Raw genomic sequence first — 17,475 nt, 5'->3', positions numbered from 1 at the left:
TCGGGAACTCCAGAGGGGAAAACTCCTTTCACCCACGCAGAGCGTCACCCACGCAGAGCGTCACCCGCTCAGTTTGCTGAGGCTCTAGGCCCCTACAAGTTGTAGCGGTCAGTCGTGGGTCCCGAGCCCGGGCAGGCCCGATCTCAAGCGCCAGAGGGACAGCCTTCTCTTGCTACTTTTGAGATTTACTGCGCGTGCGCAAATCACCCTCTTCCCCAGCCTTTCCTGGCCCCAGCTGCTGCTTCTTGAGCCAGTTTAAGTGAAGACCCTTCCAGTACTCGATCGGTGATCCTCTGGGAAGATTATTAAATTCTATTTAATTGCACAATAAAGGATGAGCCTCAACGTCTAGTTATAATATTGGTGAGATCTGAAAGTTTCCTTTTTTGATTTTTAAAAATATAATTTATAGTTTCAAATAGTCTCCTTCCCCTGACCCCTCACTCTTTCCTCACCATTTTCTCTTTAAGATGGGGTCATAAAACCTCTTTACTAACTCACTCCTTTTACAGATGAGGAAACTCAGATTCAGAAAACGGATGGGAGTTGCCCCAAATTACCCAGTGGCAGAGCTGGGACGAGAATCTAACACTCTGAAATCCTACTTGTTTTTCTACCACATTGTTCCGGACTAACTGACTTTTCCTCTCAAATACTTGACTTTTAGGTTAGACTCATTGGGTGGTTTACTTTTAAAGTATGAAGAATAATACATTTGGATTTCGTTAGTCCAGGAGGGAAAAGAATGATCAGTACTTTGTACTTCACCTAAACAAAGAGTGGAAGGGTTTGGAGAGGTTGAGAAGAAAGAAGAAACTAGGGAGAAAGTTCCACCAGTGTATCTGGACAAATCAAAATTTTAATTTTTTCTTATCGCTTTAGTCTAAGGACTCAAAATGCTGGCCAGTTCAGTCAAAGATGAGAAACAGATTGTGAGGATCAAATAAATCAACATGGGTGAAGCACTTTTTAAACTTTAAAGCACTGTATAGATGCTAGCTATTATGGTAGTTAGTCTTCAGCACCTCGGTCAGTTCTAGTAACTGAAAACGTCTGAAGTTCAGGATATATATTCTTGATCTGAATGCCTCAGTTAAGGGAGCAAGGCCAGAAAGCCCCGTGGGGTCACGGATTGCATAAAGGAGATTAATAAAAGAAGCTGGCAAACGTCGGGTCCGGGATGGGCAGGAGGAGCTAGCTCTGGCAGGTTATCGGCGTTAATGTTTGCACTTCAAAAATGGGCTCAGGCTACAAGTCGGAGTTTAGTTTTGCTGACTGGATGTCAGGGGTGCAGATAGAACACACAGGTGCGTCTCGCACAGCGGGATGTCAGGGGCGCAGATAAAGCAGGCTGCTGTGTCTCAGTCCTGGAGGGTCTTGAATTCCGGACAGGGCAGTTTCCCCGAGCTCCGGGGACGGGATCCCCTGCCTTCCCCCCCCCCCACCCCCCTCCCCCCAGCTGCTGTGGGAAGCGACGCCCGGCGCGGGTCCCCAGCAGAGCCGAGTGCGGGCGCTGAGGTTCCGCAGGCTCGCGGTGACCCCCGGGCGGGGCCGCTGCCCAGGCGGTGACTGCAGCCGTCAGCGCTGGCCCGTGAGGCGCCGCTCGGGGCCGGGGCCCCCCCGGGCCGGCAGAGAGCGCTGCCGCCGCCTCCGCCGCCGCCGCCGCCGCCGGGGCCCCTCGTGCCTCCTTTCCGGCCGCCTCGCTCTCACGCCGGCCCGGCCTGGCTCCTCCCCCGGCCCCGGAGAGGGGCGCGGCGGCGGCGGCGGCGGCGGCGGGGGTGGCGGCGGCGGGCCATGAGCGCGGCCGGCCTCTAGCCGCAGCCCAGCGGCCGCCATGAAGCGGGACCGCCTGGGCCGCTTCCTGTCTCCGGGGGCGGTCGGCAAGCGCGGGCTCGCGGCTGCCGTCACGAGCGGCCCCGGCGGCCGGGCCCGGGCCCCGCGGGCGGGCGGCGGCGACTCTGGGCCCGAGGAGGACGGCGACGGGGCTGCGGAGGCCCCGCCGCGGCCCAGGGGCAGCTGGGGCACGGGGCCGCCCAGAGCCTGCGGGGACGAGGAGGACGACGACGAGACAGTTACCGTGACCGTGACAGAAGACGGCCCCGAGGAGGCAGGTGGGTGCCGGCCGGGATCCGAGTCCCGCCCCGAGCCCTCGGGCCTCCTCGCCGGCCTCTGGCTCCCTGGGCTCGGTGTTCGGGGACCGCCCTCCCGGTTTCTGGGCTCCCCGAACCTCGCGGCCCGCTTCCTCACCTGTGAAATGGGCGCACAGCCCCGCAGTGACCGCTCCCCTCCCCCAGTACTTTATCGTCATTACCGTGGCTCGGTCGTCTGACGAGTAAACTGAGGCCCGGAGGGGCCCGGCTTGCCCAAGGTCACCTCGTAGTCTCCCGGATTTTCTCCCCGACCCCATAAGGGAGACCCCCGGGGATTTCCTGGCCTGGGGAGCGGGGCTCCGGCTGTCTCGCCGCTGTCCTTCCATCCCCGGGGACCCTGGAGAGCGGCCTCGGCTTCGGGGTCCCGGAGCCCGGGTAAATGAAGTGACCGCCCTGGGGCCGCTTCCCTTCCCCACTCTCCCCGGTTTCCCCAAAGCCCCTCAGCCACAAGTCTGGTTCTTCCTCAGTACGGGCGCCCCCCCCCCCCCTTATCCGACAAGTGACCATCCTCGAACTGGGGCGCTCGGCTCCCTGGGCTCGGAGTCGGGAGCTCCGCTCCCTGAACTCCACTCCGGCCCCAGATACTTACCGAGCGATCCTGGGCAGTCCCGCGGCCCGCTTGCCTCAGTTTCCCCCTCTGTGAAGCGAGCCGAAGAAGGAAGTGACAAACCAGCGTCTCTGCCAAGAAAGGGAAGCGCCGGCCCGCTGGAAAAGCCTGGACACTGACCAATCTGCCTAGTGCCTATATAAGGAGACCAAGAACCAGTTGGTTTTCCCTTTAGGGAATGATTATAACATTGGGAACTGGTCTTGTACAATCCCGCGGTGAGAGAAGCCTCCGAGGTGCGTTTCTTGCCTGTGTCTGGCCGCGTGTGACTAGGGCTGGGGCAAGGTTACCGCTGTGGTCACAGCTGGGTTTGTTTCACAAGGGCAGAAAGCCTCAGTTGCTCGGAGGGCACCGGCCCTGCCAGGGGAAGAGCCCAGCTGGCTCTCCCCATGTGCTACAGCGTCCACTTCCTGGTCCCTTTTTCTTCCCATTTTTGGGGGGTTTGGGAAGGTTCCGTTAGTCCCTGGGATAGCCTCAGAACTTTGTTTTTCTAGCCGCTTAAAGGCCCACCCAACCCTCCTTTCTTTGTTGGCTACCCAAGTGCCTTTTAGTTTATGTAGTATTTACTTAGTTTGTTTCTTTTCTCATGAGTGACGATTTTTGATGGGAGGCCCAAGATTGGCCTGTTATGAAAAGTAAAAATCACTAGGACTTACCTAGTTGTGGAATGGGCACTAAAGTCACCGGCTGATTGAGAGTCCTGAGAGGAGATGGGCTGACAGAGCAGTTTTTTGGGAGACCCTTACCAAAATGCCAGATGAGTCCCTTCCCCTGACAGCCAGCCACTCAGAAATGTGGGAAGCCTCCCTCTCTGCTTGCTTCTTAAGCCTCAGACACTTTGTATTGGCTGAACAGAACTTTGGTGGAGCTGGTTAGAGGACTAAGTCTCATTGATCTTGGGAGCAGGGGCTGTATCTCCCCTTCCCCCCAGCCACCAGACTGGTGAGTGGGTCCCCAAGTCTGCAGGGGGAAAACTCCACAGTGGCCTAGAACTAGCTGGAGAAGAGAAAGTATGATTTTAGAGGTAGGAAGGCCACCACATAATAATAATCCACCTCTGCTGACCTGGTCTGAGGGGAGATATCCATTAAAAGCAGCAGAATTAAGCCTGCCTCTGTTGGGGTTGGAAGAAAAGGAAAAATATTTGAGACTTTTGAGAATTCTTCCCAAGTGCCTTCTGAGGTAGACTAAAGGCTTTAATTTGGTCCCCGGGTATGAATTTTGTTCCTCTTCCTATTCTGCCCTTACTCTCCTAGATAGTCCAGTTCTTCCTCTTCAAATTGTGACTCATTATAGGGGCTACTCTTCCTAGCAGTAGCAGTAATCATCAACTGGGAACAGTGTTCAGGGAAGGAGGGAATTTGTGAAATGGGTGTGAAATGCCCTCCAATTGTATGGAAGCTGTTCCAAAAATACATATTATATTATGAGGAGCACAGTTCTAGGACTTAGAAGTGATGTTCCAGGGCTCTGGTCCCAGCTCCACTGCTAACTGGTAGGAACAATAGCCTCATTTTTCTCCTCTATAAAATGAGGGACTTTTAGGGATACTGAGAATATTGCCTTGTTGCAGAAATCTGTGTCATGTTCTAAGGGCCATATCATTTTTTCTGTATACTGTGATATAGATATTTTTCTGAGCAGGGTTGAAAACCACTATCGCAGGCCAGGCTCTCTCCAGTGGGAAGAGAATGCTTTAGGCTCCAAAACCACACTTGAAGAGTACGAATGTTCTCTTGTTTTTCTATCCAGAGTACTTAGTACAACGGCTGGCATGTAGTAAGAACATAATGAATGCTGATCAACTGACTGATATCACTGGGCATTCAGTAACAACTAAGCGGAAATGTTTTGTTCTATGTACCTTAGCTACTGTGGGCCATGGATATTGATATGGAAAAGTTTGCATTAGATGGGAGGTTTAGTAGTTTCCTCCTTTGTGACAGTCCTAGGATGACTTTTGATTATCTATCTGACTGTTCTGTCTCAATTTCCCCATTTGTAAAAGAAGGAATAATAATCATCATAGGCCTAATATTTGCCATTTCTTTTCAAAAAGAGCTTTCACAATTCATCTTCTCATTTAAGCCTCATGAGAATCCTGTGACATCCCTATGTGACAGATGGGGAACATGAGGCATATGGAGGCTATCTGCTTTACACTGTCCAGATAGGCAGTGGCAGAGCTCAGATACATGCCTGGGCCCTCATCTTTGGACCTGTCTTTGTTGGGATGCTCTGAGAAGAAATGAAATGATTGATGGGAAAATACCAGGAATTCTTCAATAAGTGCTCCAGAAATATACCGTAAAGCAAAAACAGCATTAGACTAAGATTTAGATCTGGGTTTGAGTCTGAGTATGACTGTTTATGAAGTGGCAATGTAGCATGGTGGGGGAAAAAATGTTGCATTTGGCAACATGGGTCAGATATAGATCTGAGTCCCAGGTCTGCAGATTGTTCCCCATGGGAATTTGGACAAGTCATTTCTGCCTGTGCCTCAGTTTTCTTTTTCATAAAATGATCGTATTATGAATTCATCTCTAAGGGCCCTTTTAGTGTTAATATTGAATGTAATATATTAATGTTGTCATCGGTCACCAAATGTCTCCATTTCAAGTCTGGAAATCACAGCTCAGAGCCAAATGCCAGAGCTTTTACTATTGCCTAGACACATTAGTCAGTGTTTAAAGATTGTTTTTATGTGAAGATCCTGGAGAATGCCTTCATGCTTGGCAGGAGTGCTCTGAGTTTGATGGAGTTGTGTGTATAAACATTGCCATATTTTCTCCTTTTCAAGCATGGCCAGTCTTTAGATTCAGCAGCATTTGAGATATAAAGGTGCTGAGAATCTTTCTTCCAAAGCCCATCCTCTAGGAAGACATGAGTCTCTGAGCTCATGTCTTAGCCTTGTCTATTTTGGAAAAAAAAAAAAAAAAAAGATAATGGCCCAGTCGGTATCATATTCACTTTCTCTCATTACTCTTCACAGGGACAGGCCGCCCTCTTAGCATGGGCTATTGTCGCCTCTGTCATGGGAAGTTTTCCTCACGGAGTCTCCGCCACATCTTTGGTCAGGTGCCAGGTGAGAGTTGCGAGAAGCCGCGCCGGATGGAGCAGGTCTTCTTCATGGACTTCAAACGTCTGCTGGGGGTGCCCATTCACCAGGATCCTGCCCTCCCCCAGTTTGTCTGTAAGAACTGCCACTCCCAGTTCTACAAGTGCCACAGCATTCTCAAGTCCTTCCTGCAGAGGGTCAATACCTCCCCCACGGGCCACCGGAAACCCCGAGGAAAGTAGGTTGTTGTTTTACCAAGATGTTAAGTTGGGCTGAGTGGTGATATTGTGAGGCTGCCCTAAGTCACACAGTCACTTGCTGATGGCAGCAAGAACAGGGCTCACAGCTGTCGAGTCAGCAGTTGGAGCCACTGAACCACATCTCGTGCTGGGTTCCTGAGCCGTACCCAGCTCAGGAGGTGACAGGGCTCTTTAGTTTCAGCTGCCACCGCAGATGGGTATGGTCTCTTGTGTTCAGACAAGAGGCCCAGGCCCTCTGGCTTATGGCAACTTTCTCCTCACCCCTCCATCCCCGTGTGGTATCTGACTGGTGCTGCTTCCATTTGCAGGGGCAGCCCTGATGATGGGTCCCAGGCTGAGACAGAGGAGGGAGCCTGTCTGGGTGAGTATGTCGCCCGGCTTCTTGGGATCTTTGGCGTCCTGTGATAGAGATGTGATGCCCGCTGTTGGAAGCTAACCACCTCTGTCTTTAACTTTGTACAGTGGACCTGATCACCTCCAGTCCCCAGTGCCTGCACCGACTGGTGGGGTGGGCTCATGGGCACGCAGTGAGCTGCGGGGCAGTGCCCAGCCTCCAAAACATGCTCTCTTCTGAGTACTGCGGCATCATCCAAGCGGTGTGGGGCTGTGACCAGGGCCATGATTACATCATGGACACAGACTCAAACTGCAGTGCCCTGCTGCTTGATAGCACACTGGCTGTCAAATGGGAATGGGACAGAGAGGCAGCCCCTCGGCTCTCCATCCCTAGTGGAACCAACCCTCCTGCAGCCGTTCTGCAGAGTCCTAGGAGCAAAGGGACCATGGTACCAGCTGGCACCGAGAGCCAGTCGCTGCCCAGCACAAATGAAGTGCAGTCCCCTTCGGACGACAACCCTGTGGGGCCTGAGCCAAATTCACCACCAGAGCCTAGTGAGCCCCCGAGTGGGGTCCAAGGTAAGAAGTCTCCTGCCCAAGGCTCCCCTTCAGGCAGGTGACTCGAGGCTGCCCAGGTACTTTGCTGGCTAAAGACAGTTCTACCAATTCTGGTCATTCTTGTAGGCCTGTGTTTATGTCCTCTCTCAGCCACTGGTCACTGGCAATGTTCTCGAGCTCCTCATGCCTACAATAGGCAACTCCATAGGTGGCCAAACTGACATTCTGGATGGAGCAGTTTGGGACTCTCCCTCCTCCACAGAGGAATGGGTAATGACTGTTGGACATTTTCCCCTCAACTGAAGCTACTATTCTTTGCTGATGAGAAAGCAGGCTACCTCCCTCCTGCCTGCTCTCTCTCTTCTTGATCAGTTGACAGGACCCTGTTTCAGCAGGTTTCCTTTTAAGATTCACTTCAACTCCGGCCTTCCATTCATGCTGTAGACAGAAAATACAGACCTGTTTTGTAGAACAAGTTGATTGTGAAGAAAGAGAAAAAATAGTTATTTGTCCATAGAATGTAGGTGCTCACTGAGGATGCTGTAGCATGGCCTGGTCTTCCTCCAGCATGCCTCAGGGCTGCTCCATTGGGATAAGTCACACCTGGCTTTTTTTCTTCTAGCTAAAGAAATTAAAATAGATCAGTTATGGAGGGAACCAGATCTAATAGTATCTTTGGGCTACATTTAATAAAAAGCTTTGACCTATATGACATGTAGGGATACATAGATATAAACTACAAGATGTCATGTACAAGGAAGAGGCTGTCTATCTAGCAAAAGAGTCTTTGGGGGGAAAGATGGATAGCAGGCTTTGAATTATAGAAAAAGCCAAGCTCTATAGGAACTAGTCCTAAATAGTCCTCAATTATGCTTGAAATAGCTGTTGTATTCAAGTGGATCTTCTTAGGCACATGGCAGTAATTGGTGATTTCACATACTGGTCCTCCCTCTTAAGTGGCAATTAAAAAATATTAACCAAATCATGCTGTAGAGTACTTCAGAGCTGGGTCTTACAATTCCATTCTGGGTTGGTACCTAATACAAGCCTTTTTCTTTATTTCTCAGGGCAATTGAGTGTGAAGCAGGTTTCATCTTCAGCCTTGGATGATCGGGTAAAAGACGAGTTCAGTGACCTTTCTGAGGGGTGAGAGAAGAGTGGGTTTAAATAGCTTAAAATTTCTTCTTCCCAAACCAAACTTTGTCATCATAGACTTGTAATGTCCAGAGTTATGGCTCAGGAACCCCTGCATTGCTGGGTTAAGTTCTGGAAATAAAGACTGATAGAATTCATTGGGTCCCACTCTTACCCATGACTTATTTCAAGTCATAAAGGAAGTAGAACTAGGACTCAAACTCAGGTCCAGATCTAATATTTATCCTAATATACTATATTTTTTATGGATATGGATCAGTGGCAAAAGTTCTAGTGGTATTGAAAGAAAAAAAATCTTTTTTCAGTTGAATAATTTTTTTGACTTGGGGAATGTTGAAGAGTTGTTAAAATATTTCTGTCTTTAGATTCTTGTTTACCAGTTGTTATCTCTCAGGTCCTCCCTTACAGATACTAACTCCCAAATATTAATATAACATGAACTAGAAAGAAGTTTTGGTCCTTGGGGTGGGACATCATAGTTATTTGAGTAGTTTTAGTGCTTAAGTGGTAGAAGGAAACAGAAAATGGAATTTTTTTAGTCGATGATGCAAGGGTCTCTTGTGTGGAATGGGACTCAGGGCAGGGAGGGAGATGCTGTGACAATTTTCTTTACATTGACTTCCAGTTCGCCTTCCTCATCAAAAACCTAATCGAGACAAAATTTGCTAGTGAATAGATTTAGTAGGAACAAATATTTTAGAGTGAAGGTCTGAGATTTAGTTTTACCATGTGAATAGTTTCATTGTTACTTTAAGGTGTTAAAAATAATAAAACTCTTGCAGATGAGATCTTGGTTATCTAAAGGCCCGTGAAAAGGAGAAAAAGCAAACTACTAATCCATATACCTAAAGAATATTGTTATCCTTAAAAGTACTCCTCAGCTTAGTGATAGTTTGTTCTCTCACTTTGATAGGGAATATTTGGAGGTCTTGGTATTCTCAATTTTAAAGATATTTTGGTAAAGAAATGAGAGAAGGCAATAGGGGTAAGGGCCAGGGCCTGCAGATAGGAACTGGTAATACTGCTGAAACCTTACACTGCTCAGTCAGTGCTTTGTTAAAAGGCCTTGCTTCTTTTTCAGAGACTTCTTGAGTGATGACGAAAATGACAAGAGGAGAAACACTCAATCATCTGATGAATCCTTTGAGCCTTATCCAGAAAAAAAGTAAGAGCCTTATATTCTTGTCTACAAGTAAATTTCTGGATACTGAATGGTATTAAGTGGATAATTCTAGGGACTGGTATCCTGGCTTGAATGTGGGGTAGAAAATGACAGAAAAATATTTTTTGCATGTGTCTTCCAGAAAATGCTTGGGCCCTTTGCCTGGTATGATTAAAGCCTCTTAAAATTCAATTTGCTGAGAATGAGCACTAAGGTCTATTTGAACAGTGTGGGTCTGTGAAGAAAGTCCCTACACTTTCTGTTATAGCACAGATAAATTATTGAATGAAAAAAAAATTATGTGCTTATTATGTGCCAGATACTGGAAATACAAATATAAAAATACAGTCCCTTCCTTCAAGGAGTTTATATTCTAATAAGGGGAGATAACAAATTTTAAAAGTAGTAATAGGACTGAGAAGGAGTGTTTTGGACTAGGAAAGTGAATAGTGAAAGGACAGTTAGCCTGATCTTTCCAGGATTTTTTTTTCCCCTGAGGCAATTGGGGTTAAGTGACTTGCCCAGGGTCACACAGCTAGGCAGTGTTAAGTGTCTGAGACACTTGATTTGAACTCCACTACACCACTTAGCTTCCCCTCTTTCCAGGAATTGACTTGGAAAAGGGGGATAAAGGAATAGAGAAATGGTACAAAGTGGCAAGGTGGCTTCAAGATATATGCAGGGAGTTGCTATGTAGTGAGTCTGTGGCTTGGGGCAATTAAGAACTCTTATGAGGAATGAGTCAATTAATGCCCTATCATTATCTGAACTGGATGCTGAGATTAGATTATCTACCAGTTATTACTAAGGAATGATTGGAAGTCCTTGGAAATGCAGAGTAGGCATTTAAAGGGTAGAGCCCTATTCATCTAGAACTGCTTTAATTATCTTTTCATATTCCAACAAACTGCTTTAGGACTACTATTAAGAAAGGATTCATTGAACCTGGGGAATAGATAACCCAAAGACTCCTCATGGGCACTTAAAATTTGGTTGACATGTCCCTATTCACAGGTATTCACACAGAGATGCATTGGAAAGAGTACAGTAGGCTGAGAAATTCCTCAAATGATAAGTATTGGGAGTAATTTGTGAGTTTTTAAAATGCCTTTTGGCTGGAATAGACTTCATTTCTACAAGTGTTATAAGTATTTCCTCACATGTCCCTTTTGGGGATTTCCCTTCCTTTAAAAAGCAATACTTTTGCTTATGTGGCATTCTCTATTATACAGAATATAAATGAGAACTAGAAAGCAAGCCCCCCAAAAAGCCTCTTGAACAAAAGCATATAGTTCAGAGTTTAAGTATTAAAAGTTATGCACTTTACCTATAAAGAAGAGCCCTTCAGAGTTTATTCAGTCTAAATACAATTCTGACAAGCATATTATCTCATTAACTGCTTTTCCAGATTACAGCGAATTTGTAACAGAAAATTTAAAATGGTGCTGTTGTAGGTAGGCCAGTGGATAGCAGCAAAGAGGAATAGCTAATGACAAGAAAAGATAAATCATGGAAAAATAAATTCAAGAACCTTCAAAGCATAATGAGGTGGAGGAGGGAAGGGTGTGTGTGGACATTGTAACTGCCTTTTATGATAATAATGCCAAGTCATTAGACAGCAGTTAATTTAAGTTCAGCATTCTATTTTTTAACAGTAGAGAATATTTTAGAAATATTTCCCCAAAAAATTATTAAAGAAAGTGTCTTGGCACTTAAATATATAAAGAAACAATGTTTCTATTATATCACTCTTTTCCCTTTTACTCCTTTATCCTAATACAAGATGGGTGGGGAGAAAGGGGTGTAATACATATTTACATTCCTAGAGAGAACCAAACTTTCTTCTGGTGAATGAAGAATTCTAGGGCCTCAAAATGAAATTTGGAGATTCTGGGAGGCTAGGATACCAGGAAGATTGGAAGCTGTGCCTAAAATACATAATTTAACTGTGATGGCTCAAAAAAAATTTCAATGCCTTTTGCATGCTAAGAACACATGTCATACATGCAATGTGTTGGTCACAAAAATAACACATTAAAATAACAGTGTCTTTTCATTTTGATTCAGGATCTCTGGCAAGATGAGCGACAGCAAAGCCAAGAAGTCAGATGAACCCAAAATTAGAAAGAAACCAGGACCCAAACCAGGTTGGAAAAAGAAGATAAAATGTGAAAGGTCAGTAGGGAGAGCATATAGTGATCCTGTTATTATCAATTTCAGGTTAGAATTCTGACTCATATAGTGCTTTTAATTACAGGGAAGAGCTGCCTACCATTTATAAGTGTCCTTACCAGGGCTGCACAGCTGTGTACAGAGGGGCAGATGGGATGAAGGTAAGGCAAGAATTAGCCTTTTGGGTTTATATTGAAGTTTGATCCTAAGCATTTCACAGGTGGTAGTATCTGTTGTCACAAAAGCTGGCCAAGTTGGTAATATTATTGTCACAATGAAAGCAGCATTAATGTGAAGGATGAAGGAAGTGTTATCTGTCAGCATCAGCATATCTAGATACTTATGAATAGAGCTACTGAACAAATATTAAATCCAAATGAAAAATAAAGTAGATGCTAAGAGAAATTTCATTATGACAAAGTAGTCTTGAATCTTTGTATTTATTAATCTTCTATGGCATGGTGGTATTTCATTTATTTATTATCTCATTTCTAACCTCAGTCATTTACAAATTAATGAGCACCCACTTGTTTCCATTTATTTGCTATCACAAAAAAGTTTTGAATATTTAGTATATATAAGGGCTTTTCTATCTTAGGGTACTTAGTTACTTGGTTTAAGTAATAATGATTGAAGCAGCTTTTATTAAGCACTTATGTGTAAAGCTCAATATTAAATGCTGGAAACACCAATAGAAAAGGAGAAGAGGATGTTTCTAGTGTACGAGATAACCCCACACAGGCACTTTCAGGTGCAGGTGCCATAATCTCTTAGGATGAAGTGGCAAATCATAGGTAATAATGTCAGAATCCCATCATTTCCCGATTCTGGACCCGTTGACAGAGCACCAAAGGTTTTGGGGAGAATGATCTTTTTTGAGTCTTCAGGTAACTCCTGAATCTCCCCCAGAGTTACTTCTGGGGATTTTTGGAGATGTGAGGGTGGAGCCAGAAGTAGGCCCAGTGATTGGAGAGAAGACCTGCCATACTCAGGGTCTTTAGGGTAGGTGGCTCCCAAGTGGTAGTTGGTGTGCTGATGAGGTTGAAAGAGGGCCTGGACTAGAAACACAATTATTCCCAAGGTTCTTAGATTTAAGGTTCTAAATTTGAGAAGAGGTGGAGTGTGGGGTCAAGTTATCAAGAAGTATCACAGTGTACTGGATGGAGAGCTAGTTCTGGGGTCAGAAAAACCTGGCTTCAAATCTGTTTCTGATATACCCATAGTTATATGTGAATATACTTAACTTCTCAATATTTCTAATACTATTAGTTGCATTGGTAAGAATTGCCTCACAAGTGAAATTGTTAGGACCAAGAAAAAAAAATGTAAATAGCAATTTAAGGTTTACAAAGCATTATTAAGTGTTCATAATGTATGAAAGGTAGAAGAACAAAAGGAGACAGACACAAGAATGAAACAGTTCCTGCCTTGAAAGAGCCTATATACTTCTAGAGCATGGGATAGAAGGAGATGGAGAGAGGGAGAGAGAGAGAGACAGAAACAAGAAAGATCTAGCAGGTCAGACTAGAATGGAGAATATATGAGGGAGAACTGTAGGAAACCAGTCTGGAAAAATAGGTGAGAGGGAGCCGTATAGTAGAGAGTTTTAAGTAACAGGTTAAGGACTTTTCATTTGATCCTAGTTGTATTAGGGAGTGAAGATTTTCTGAGGAGAGTAACATCATTAGTCTGTTTTAAGAATATCAGTTTGGCAGCTGTTTGAAGGGCAGATTAGAGGAGAAAGCAATAGAATCGTGAATCAGGAGGCTTTTGCCACAATCCATAGGTTTTTCTTGAGTAGTAGATGTGAGTAGATTACAAGCTGATGTAAGAGATATAGAAGCCCAGTATTTCCGAAAAGAAAAATGCTTATCTTCTCCAGTGGGAGTACAAACTCAGCTCAAAATAGTCAAATTCAACATTTAGGCTCAAATTTTATACGTTATTGTACACCTGAAATAAAAGCTCTGCTTCCTTAGTAGAAAGGTCTCCTCTTCATTGAATAAAAATTTTTCAGGCTTTAAAGACACTTATGACACCCACAAAATTGGGTTTCCACAGCGTTCTAAATAGGGATGGAATAGCAGTTATTTACCTTGTTAGCTATTGGTGTCAGAAATGATAGGATGGCCACAACCAAAAACTTCCAGGTTTTTCTGGTTAGAAATTAATTTATGAGATATTGAGTTTCTCAGCTAATTCCTTGACCATTTCCCTGTTAATTCTCTACTGTTCTAAAATTCTACACCCATATTTGGGTCATGGAAAAGAGGGATATTATTCATTCCATAAGATTCTTTTGAAATGTTACAGATGACTCGAGGGACATGTTTTAAATACTGGGGCTCCAAGTCAAAATTTCAAAAAGGGTTTAATTGCCAAATGAACAGAGGTGTATGTCAGACACACAACACACCCTCATACCTCTGTTCAAGAAATAGTTACCTTTATTTTATAGAAGAAACAGAAGCTCAGAAGAGTGATGATTTGCTTAGTCCCACAGCTAGTTAAGGGCCAAAGCCAAGATGGGAATCCATATCTTCCTGATTCTATGTCTAATGTTGTTTTCCCCTCAAAGGCTATGTACGGCTTAGTGACTTTCAGAGAAAGTCACTTTGACATATTGTCAGAGAATTAATAAAGCCCCTGGTCCAAAATTCGTTCAGCATCACTCTCTCACTGTCTGGAATGATTGATAGAATGGGCTTTGTCTCTTCTATTCACAAGGCTTATCAGGATATTCTATTTCAGGGGTGTCTTTCTTTTTCTTACTTGTAGAAACATATAAAGGAGCATCATGAGGAAGTACGAGAGAGGCCTTGTCCCCACCCTGGCTGTAACAAGGTGTTCATGATTGACCGCTATCTGCAGCGCCATGTCAAGCTCATTCACACAGGTAGGCTGGCTCTGCTCTAGGTCCTGTGCCTTCCTGGTTTTGTACATTTGGGGCTCAAGACATTGGCCAGTCAGGCCTCTGATCAGAATCTGGGTATGTGGTATGTTCATGTACTTGGAAGACAGGTTCATTAATTTTTTTCTGGCCTGGTCCTGGTATTTTATGTATCAAAACTTTTAGGCTCATGATTAAGATGAGCACTATAACTTACACTGTTTATTCTTGCTAAAGAAAAGTTTTTCCTTTGTTCACTTGCATATACCATGGAGTGTTTCCCAAGCTATCAGAGATAGTCTCTGTTGGAAAGAATTTCTCAGGCCCTATAATTTAATGCATACATGACTAAGAATATTCTTGATCCTAACAATTATGAGACATATCAAGGAAAGTTTTTTCTGAGGGTTGGAGCAAAGATTCATCACTTCAGAAAATGGCAATTGTTAATTATATAAACTATAAAAAAAATCTAGCCTCATTCATATAGTCCCACTAATTTGGACATAGCTAAAATTTATCTTTAATATTCTAAAATATGCAATTTCTTTTCAATGTGAATACTCCCTCCACTTATACAAAGCATAAACTCTGCATAATTTGGTAGTAACTATCTGATTCAGTTTCCTCATCTATAAAACAGGAACAATAGTACCTTCCTCCCCAGAGGTGGACTGGTATGATCATAAAATGAAAACCTTGAAGTGAGATGTAAATGCTTTTTGCTATTCCTATTATCATCTTAGAGAGTTGCTCCACTAGCTATGACCAACCTGCAGATGAGTCTCTTGGAGGAGCCAAGAAGGCTCTCAGGTAACAGACACAGATGTCAAAGGCTCCTACTGAGTTTTCCTTTACTTTATCAAAAACAGGCTGGGTAAACAAATATGATAAACTTGATAGGAGAGGGAATGAAATCACTTTTAAACAACTCTTCAAAACAAGCATGATTAACAGATATTTTTATTAAATCCTCCAAAAGGAACTGGCAACCTTTATTTGGTAACATATTCCTTTAACTTAGCTTGATTTTTTTTTTTAATGTTCACTTCTATAATGTATAATTAATAATTCAAACTATATCCCTCCTTTTCTACCCAACACACTTGCTTAAATAGTAAAAGTTTTTTTTATTTACCCAGGACACATCCTAGACATAAACTTCTAACCATTAAAACTGTTTGGTGCTTTTGAAGTAGATATTTTTTTTCCTCCTTCTTCTGGCCATCTTTCTTGGTTGTAGAAATTAGGGTGAGAATAGACAATCTAGATCAGTTTGCCTTTCCCTCCTTCATTATGTTTACAAACTGTAAAAGGGGAATTGAATTTGAGTCTTGCTTTTGGGGGGCATTGCAGAGGTACGGAATTATATCTGTGATGAATGTGGACAGACGTTCAAACAGCGGAAGCACCTTTCAGTTCACCAGATGCGTCACTCAGGAGCAAAGCCCCTTCAGTAAGTATGGATTGGACATCTAATGAAAGATTTGAGGGATGCTATTTTTAGTTAAGTGGGAAAAAGGATAGGTCTTATCTTTTATTTCCCCTTCCTACAATGAGACCACATGGCAAATGTGAGATGACTTTAGATTAGAAGATGCTTTTTTTCTCTCATGCATTTACTTCTATCACTTCATCATACTTGCAAATGCTAATTTAATGTTAGTTTTTAAAAGAAGCTTCTAGCTAAGTTAAATTTGTTTTCATGTTCTTTGAGAGCTGATGCATCTGAATAGTGTGTAAAAAGCAGTTCAGAACTCACATCAGATCTGTCCTTTACTCACTCTTCTCTTTCTCTCCCTCCCTTCTCACTCAGATGTGAAATCTGTGGGTTCCAGTGCAGGCAGCGAGCATCTCTGAAGTACCACATGACCAAACACAAAGCTGAGACGGAGCTGGAGTTTGCCTGCGACCAGTGTGGGCGACGGTTTGAGAAGGCTCACAACCTGAATGTCCATATGTCCATGGTGCATCCACTGACCCAGAACCAGGACAAAGCCAAACCACTGCAGAGTGAGCAGCCAACTGATCTAATGAACCCCTCAGGGACGATGGAAAGTCAGGCTGTCAAACCTGAACTGGTTGCACAACAAGAACCCACCTGAAAGCCACACTAGCAGTGTGGATAGTCATTCATACTTGTACAAATCAAATGATCAAATAGATTTTTAACATGAATTTTAATAGTTTCTCCAACTCAACTGGACTCAATGGCAATAGTTTCAGCTTGCTCCAACACAAAGATAACCATGCTTTAATTTCTTTTCTTTTTTTTTTTTGGCCTGTCCAATTATGTCCAATTGCAGCAGTGTTTAAATGGAATGGAATCACTCAAAGAGTATGGGCAAATATGGACACGTCTCCTTTTTTCTGTGGATCGGTAGAAGTAGGGCAGTCCCACATTCTCTGTCATAAAACAGCCCCTCAGGTCTGTATTGTAGCTCTTCTTCTGCAGGGCAAAAGGTTCACTTCCCCTGGGAAAGTGAATGACCTGGAACCAGCCTCAGATTTTAAATAATTGATTACCCCCGCCTCAAAGCAATTGAAGGTATTTGTAATCCACTTTTTAGTGTAACAAGACCTCCATGGTTATGCCTGTAATAAATTATTTACGAAGTAGCTGGGCTGATGCACAGTAGTATTCTGCTGCCTCTGTCCAATAAGAAAGTGGTTTTTCTATTCCTCAGGAACAATAGCCAAATTGTTGTACCAACAAAAGTCTTCCTTGGGACAAAGTCCTTCCAGCACAGACAGCATTCAGAAGAGAAGAGGTTCACTATATAAGTCAGCATCTTCAGGGGACTGCTGGCTACTCAGGAGGGCAGCTTTCACCTCGGGGTCAAACTTTTCACAGGTGGCCAACAGCTGTGAAAAAACACATACTTTTTTGGCTGTAGCTGCTGCCAGCCCATCCTATAACATTCTCTTTTCACCCAACCCCAAGGGCACAGGCTTCCTGATAAGAGTAGACTTGAAACATTTGCTTTATCTATCAAATCCAAACAACTGAACCCAAGGCTATCAATAGCTTGGTCTCCAATCTAACGGCATTTGCCAATAACTGCTGATCTTGAATACTTATCAAGTGACAAAAGTAGCACTGTTTGGAGCAAAGATACCCAAGGCC

The 17,475-nt window shown here is 44.2% G+C and overlaps 2 protein-coding genes across 4 annotated transcripts in view; one reads left to right on the top strand and one right to left on the bottom strand.

Annotated features, from left to right (window-relative positions):
* The first annotated feature begins 181 nt into the window (after positions 1-181).
* On the top strand, positions 182-16,967 carry ZNF276 (zinc finger protein 276). 2 transcript variants are annotated; one of them, XM_003758507.4, is made up of 11 exons: positions 182-363; positions 5,750-6,053; positions 6,384-6,436; positions 6,538-6,990; positions 8,037-8,115; positions 9,206-9,289; positions 11,354-11,461; positions 11,544-11,619; positions 14,237-14,354; positions 15,705-15,804; positions 16,165-16,967. In XM_003758507.4, exons 2-11 carry the CDS (start codon positions 5,770-5,772, stop codon positions 16,451-16,453), a joined length of 1,644 nt encoding a protein of 547 aa, XP_003758555.1. In that variant the 5' UTR covers positions 182-363; positions 5,750-5,769; the 3' UTR covers positions 16,454-16,967. The 2 variants fall into 2 exon arrangements, with proteins under 2 accessions (XP_003758555.1, XP_031805970.1); XM_031950110.1 differs by lacking the exon at positions 182-363 and adding an exon at positions 1,759-2,111.
* FANCA (FA complementation group A) overlaps positions 16,616-17,475 on the bottom strand; it is a 107,273-nt gene continuing 106,413 nt past the window's right edge. For both annotated transcript variants that reach the window (XM_023495132.2, XM_023495133.2), the window contains exon 43: positions 16,616-17,213. In XM_023495132.2, the coding sequence (XP_023350900.1) occupies positions 17,106-17,213 (108 nt within the window). In that variant the 3' untranslated portion in view covers positions 16,616-17,105. The remainder of the gene's footprint in view (positions 17,214-17,475) is intronic.

The sequence above is a fragment of the Sarcophilus harrisii genome, chromosome 2 (genome assembly GCF_902635505.1).
Source record: "Sarcophilus harrisii chromosome 2, mSarHar1.11, whole genome shotgun sequence".
NCBI lineage: Eukaryota > Metazoa > Chordata > Mammalia > Dasyuromorphia > Dasyuridae > Sarcophilus > Sarcophilus harrisii.
The sequence above is the reverse complement of the archived record's forward strand: the minus strand, read 5'-3'. Positions and strand labels throughout refer to the sequence as shown.

Coding starts and splice junctions, on each gene's coding strand:
- ZNF276 (XM_031950110.1), top strand. CDS start 1,835: ATGAAGCGGGACCGCCTGGGCCGCTTCCTGTCTCCGGGGGCGGTCGGC. Junction 6,054..6,383: donor CACCGGAAACCCCGAGGAAA/GTAGGTTGTTGT, acceptor TTCCATTTGCAG/GGGCAGCCCTGATGATGGGT. Junction 11,462..11,543: donor AAGAAGATAAAATGTGAAAG/GTCAGTAGGGAG, acceptor TTTTAATTACAG/GGAAGAGCTGCCTACCATTT.